The 6,209-nt window shown below is 39.6% G+C and overlaps 1 protein-coding gene across 1 annotated transcript in view; it reads right to left on the bottom strand.

The window, feature by feature from the left end:
- Positions 1-485: 485 nt before the first annotated feature.
- Positions 486-6,209, bottom strand: part of nrip2 (nuclear receptor interacting protein 2) — a 27,401-nt gene continuing 21,677 nt past the window's right edge. The window contains exons 5-6 of the mRNA XM_034863817.1: positions 3,751-3,803; positions 486-2,636 (exon numbers count right to left, since the gene is read on the bottom strand). Of these exons, the coding sequence (XP_034719708.1) occupies positions 2,520-2,636; positions 3,751-3,803 (170 nt within the window). The 3' untranslated portion in view covers positions 486-2,519. The remainder of the gene's footprint in view (positions 2,637-3,750; positions 3,804-6,209) is intronic.

Genomic DNA, 6,209 nt, shown 5'->3' with positions numbered 1-6,209 from the left:
ATCTTGGATCTTAACTTGGATCTTGATTTGCAATTTGCTTATAAATACCAAAGACTTGAACTTGTTGGACTTAAAACTGGACTTGAGACTCAGACAGACTTGGACTATTTTCTGTCAGTGTCATGGAAGAAGGCCAATACAGCAAGATGGGAGCCTACAACAGCCAGAGGGGTCACCTTTCAAAGCCCGCTGGTGCTGTGGGAACATCTGCTATGTGTTCTGATATGACAGAGTCCTTTATACATCAGAATGCACCAGTAAAGGGCACATACAGTACAAGGGTGTTTTGTGTGTAGACCATGGGAATCAATGTGAGGTCCAATAAAACTAGTGTGTCTTCTAGTGGAGCACTCCCACAACCAGTCTGAAGGCTGAGTGATGTCAAAACAGCTGCCCTTTCACATAATGTTGCTCTGCGTTTCCAAATAGGCATGTCACTCCTCCACGCCGTCAGTTAACATTAAGATTATGAATACAAACAGAGCTAGCCAGAATACATGTTTTTATTAGGCAGAGAAAATACTGTTCAGAGAAGAGAAACACCAAAAAATAAATTTCTGTCATACATTGATTTCTCTCATACAGCGTACAAAGGTTACTAGTACATCAAAAGAGAAAGAAACATTGCCAATCTAAGTGTGGATGACGTCCGCGGAGGATGGATACTGCAGCACAGTCAAAAATGCACAGCACAGCTCAGATGTTATTAAAGCACAGCATGATCTGAGGCAGTTCTTCATTCTCCACACCATGAACACACTAATTGGCGAGAGAGGCAGGTGGCACTGGAGTGGGGAGTTTGTTTTCTTGTGACAAACATGAGTCAAAGTAAATAACAGTAGCCTTCTGAATGATGAGGACGATGAGCTTAAAGAGAGACCTTGGCACAGAGCGCAGCATCAGCCGAGTGATGACAATCTCCTGAAAGAGGCAGAGGGAAGGCAGCTGGGGTCGGCTTTGGGCAGATTGCTCTGACCGGAGCTTGGTGGACTGGTTTTTGGGAAGATATTCCACTTTTTCCCATGTGAAACACAAGCCATACACAGGCATGAAAAACCCTGCTTCAACTCACTCCCACACACAAACACACACACACACACATAAACACACACACACGGCCCCTCCAGACACAATCAGACTAGTACGCAAACATGCACCCTTATACAAAGGCAGAACTTTACAAAGTCATGCAGATGGAATGTTTTGGATATTCTAGGCCGTCATGACCGACTGGAAGTGTGCTCCTGGAAAACGTTACCACAGCTGTCTTTTGATCAGGAAAGAGAGCAAAGGGGCTTTACAAAGCTAAATATAAGTACGTGAGAAAAGGTGGTTCCTCAGATCTTTTGAAATTCCCATCTTTGTATCTTACATAGGCCTATGGAAGCCCATATCTGCCCAAAGACCCGTAAGTCATTATAACAAGAAACCTTCTCAAAATTAAAAGTTATACTTTAAGAAAGTTCTCATTCTTTTGAGATGTCTCATTATTTTTAAGATACACACTTATTATTTTGAGAGAATAACTTATCATAATGACTTTCAGCATCTTTTTACTTCATCACATTGATGGAAATAGGCTTTCATACTTAAAGAGGTAGCTTTTTCCAAATCTAATCCCTCAAGACATCATAAATGTTTTTTAAAATTTCCTTTTAGCACGCTGAAAAGGGGATCCTGAGTACGGGCGCTTTTTAAACAGGTCATACTTATTTTTAAATGAATATTTGGACAATTTGGAAATACGCTCATTCACATTCTTGAGGAGAATACGATGAGTAGATCTACACCTGTCTCATGTTCATTCCGTAAATATGAAGCTCCAGCCAGCAGCCGGTTACTTTAGCATAGCATTAAGACTAGAAACAGGGGAAAACAGAGCCATGCAGGCTGTTTTCCCCTGTTCCCAGTCTTTATGCTAAGCTAAGCTAACCGGTTGCTGGCTATAGTTTCATATTTACCGTACAGACATGAGCAAGGTATCTTCTCGTTTAACTTGGTAAGATAATTTACTAGCATATGTCTCAAAATATAAGAATATTTTAACAATTCCTTTCACCCTCTAAACTGAAATGATTTACAATTAACACTTTTTTTATTTACTTGATGATTTAAAGTAATTATTGTACAGCCAAATCACAAAATATTTCACTAAAGTTCATTTTAAATGATTATAATGCTTTCCCCTTTACGAGAGCATCAGTGTACCCAAGCAGCTCAGCAGACTAATTGCACAATGTACAATATACAGTACGTAATCATAAAAAATGAGAGATCGGATTGGCTCATAACTGGCTTTTCACCCACTCTAAAAACTAGACTAATTTAGAGATAAACATAGTTTGAATTCTACAAACACAATGATGTAAACTCAATAAAAACGGTGGTGAATGGTCATCCATGTTCTGGCAGTGTGTGAAAGACACTGACACCGTACTCGTCCAGACACAAACGGCATCGGGCCACGTTGCTGCAACCGGTCGAGATTCGAGGAAGTGGTCGCCGTAGTCGAGTCGGGATCACAGGTTCTCGTTGGTGTCGTGTTGGCACTGGCTGTCGGTCGAAGGGTTCAGGAAGGGCAGTTCCTCGCCGCAGCCCTGCAGCTTCAGGACCCGGCTGCTCAGGTCAAGGGAGCACTGTGAGAGGACCGGGGTGAAAAATTAACTTTTTTTGTCCACCAGCCAAACGGTTAGGGAATGTTTAAATTTTACCAGCCACAACAGTTTAACAATACTTTTTGGGCTGGTGAGTGAAGGAAATCTACAAACTGGTGGCTGGTGCTAATTTTGAGCCCTGGAGAGGACACAATAGTGAAACATACAGGATGTGGTATATCGGTGGTTCCCAACATGGGGGTCAGGACTGCCAAAGGGAAAAGAAAAGGGTTTCTTTTTTAGGCTTTTCATATTTTGCACGTTAAATGCACGATTGTTCTACTTAAAAATTGTTCTCTTAAAATCCCTATAATAGCATGCATAGCTGAAGTACATGTTGCTTTGTTTAAGGACACACAAGCTAAAAGAAGTTATAAACCAGACTACATGACCAGATTTGCTCAAATTCGGTGTGTAATGTCCTTCAGTAAAAAAGCAGCAAATCTTCACATGTGAGAAGCTAGAATTTGGGAATTTTGTATCTCTGATGGTAATTTATGCCAGTAATTATAATTAATTACTTTTTTGTTTATGGAAATTTGCAGCAAAAGCTTAGCACTAGGGTGAGCTTGGAGGGAAATATGCATCTTACATTACAAAGTCTACTCCAGGGCTCATTTACAAAATTAAGGAAAAAAACAGCTCATGTTCCTTTTAATACCATGACGTCCCACTTTAATTACATTTTTAAGAGGATATTAATCAGATGCAGAATGTATTTAATACTGAAATAACAGAGAGCACTACATTCAGATTGCCAGTGAGTCTTTTCATTGGGTTTAAATTGCATTTTCAAATGTGTGAATTTGAAAATTCCACATCACAATATATCCTAAATTTGGTCTTATCTGGGTTTTAGCTGCGCAGTGGGGATCTAGCAGATAACACCATCTAGCATTTCCCTTTAAATAACAACACATACAGTACATCTGTTTTTAAGAATGTGGGCCTCCATCTTTTCCCCTGAAATGGTAATTCTCGTATTCTTCCCTTTTGCTTATTTTAAAAGCCACGTCAGTGTTTCAGGCTGCTGCTTTAAAAACACGCCAAAAAAGGCTCACGATAAGGCACACAAAATTTCAAATTAAGACCTTACTTTAAGTTCCAACAGAGTCTGAAGACCCAGGCACAGTTCAAACGCCTCATCCTCTGAAAGTGGAAAAGGAAAGATAAGAGGAAAGGAAAAGACTGCTTTATGATTCCCATTCATGAACAGCCTCATCTGAACATGCATACATTAGCCTGAATCCCAGTTAAAGCATCAACACTGCTAAATTATTCATTGCTGTTTTAATAATAGGTATATACACTTTTGAGGATGGGTATGAGTTGTGTAGCATCAGGAGTTTTGGAGTACAGTGAGAATCTAATGTCCATGAAAGATTGGGGCTTAGGGATTGAATTAAAGTAATTATTCACCGGTGCGGAGGAATTAAGGAGAAGGTCCAGACAAGAACTGCAACATAAATAATTGTGTGTATGCGGTCTTGTTCTTTCATCTTTGTGAGGACCAGATAACAAGAGGAAGGACAGGAGAAATTAAAGCAAGGACACAATAATATTTCTATAATGTGTTTTTTTTGGGGCTCTGGAAACAGAATCTGACTCTGGAAAGAATAGTTGGACTTTGTTGGTAAATACATGAATTCCCCTTCTTGTCGAGAGTTAGATGAGAAGTTTGTTACCATTCTCACGCCTGTACAGTAAATATAAAGAGGCAGCCAACAGCTGGTTAACATAGCATTTTTCTAAAGGTAACAAAGTCTACCTACCGGCACCTCTAAATCTCACTATTAACACTTGATATCAGAATTAGAACCATCTTTAAGGGCCAAGTGAATGTAAAGCTAAGCTAATGTTCTCCTGGTTCTCCTGGCTTTAGCTTTATAGTTACTGGCCAAATGTGAGAGTGAACACCATATTTGTCTTGGATTTCATCAAACCTTACAAACTCATCAAATAATTTTGAATAATTGTAACAAGCCCCCCAGCTTATGTTAGCATAGCAAGTCTTGGCCAGAGTAGCTATATTCAGACACCCGAGCATCATGGTTCTCTGGTCCTGCCATGGCTGCTTCCTTGTAGCTATTTAAAATAAAACTTCTGTTGAAGGCAGGTTGCTGTGAAACCATGGTCATGGCAAGGATGTGAATTCGGTGTAAAGGCACAACTCTAGCACATCTCTAGTCCAAGTAGGAAGACAGTGGGAAACAGACTGTGGAAACTGTATACACTGTATTTGTGGACAGTGTCCTTAAAAGGAAAACAACTTCATGACAAAAATAAACTCTGGTATTCCCTTCTAGAGATGGATTGGGATGCAAAGGGACTCTGATGATGCAGATGTCATTTTTCCTCTCCTTGTTTTGGACCTTATTTTGGTGTCTTTGGGCCGGTGCCTGTGATGACTGTAACACACTGGGTTTTCTGCTTATGAAGTTTGGTTCCGGTTGGCCATGCTCTTTCTTTGTCTGTTCAGTCGTAATGACAATTATTGCTCATGATAATTATCTTTTTCTGCACCAGGGGACTTTACTTACAGCAGAGGTAAAAGCTTTCATTAAGATTGCAAGCAACATTGTTGTGCTGCATTGCCAATTTAAAGTGGAAGTGCAAAACATTTAATTGCCTAAAAATATTGGTAATTACTTCGCTCTTGATGACCCAGCTGTCATTTTATTTAATGTTAATTTCTGCCTGGGTGCTCCAAGAGGATAGTGTGCTGTCTGAATGTTTAGAGACGTAGAGTGTAGAGACGAGCACATATCCAACTCAAAAGCTCAGTCAACAGAATCTGTCGACACGACACAGCAGGTGTTTTTCTAATAGAGCTGCGGCTGCACTCATTATAAGTATGACCAGAGTGTTGTGACAACTGTTAAATCACCGGCACCATTTGTGACCAATCAAAGCTCCCCTAAGGGAAATATCTTGAGGTTTTTAGCCGCACCTGTAGCAGTTTAACAACTATCAGATGGATTGCCGTGACATATGCTACAGATATTCATGGTCTGCAGACAATGAAGTCTGCTGACTTTGGCGATCCCTGACTTTTCCTCTAGCGCCGCCTTTGGGTTTACATCTGTGGTTTGGAGTGTAATATCTCAACAAGTGTTGGATCGATTGCTGTAACTATTGACACACACAGTCATTTTCCCCTCAGGATAAAATTTAATAACTTGCATGATCCTTAAGTTCTCATTTATTGCTATCACTCTGTAATAGATCCGTTTTAATTTCTTCATTACTTTGGGTTATGACCAAATACCTGCAAAAATAATCATATTCCCATCAGCCTCAGTTGTACTTTCTGCCTATTAGACAATGTAAGCAGCATGCTAACTTGCTAAACTAAAATGGGGAACATGGCCGTGGAAACCCAAATCGTTCGGATTGCTTTACTTTATTTCACTGTATCTGTTCAACCTTTTTTTGCTTATACATGTGACATTGAATTAATTACAAAAACAACTAAAAAGAGAGTTACTAACAGATAAAGGTAACTAATTAAGATGTAAAATAAAATACAATTATGTGAAAAGCCCTTATATATAT

The sequence above is a fragment of the Etheostoma cragini genome, chromosome 23 (genome assembly GCF_013103735.1).
Source record: "Etheostoma cragini isolate CJK2018 chromosome 23, CSU_Ecrag_1.0, whole genome shotgun sequence".
Lineage (NCBI taxonomy): Eukaryota > Metazoa > Chordata > Actinopteri > Perciformes > Percidae > Etheostoma > Etheostoma cragini.
This window is presented reverse-complemented; position numbering and strand designations above follow the sequence as displayed.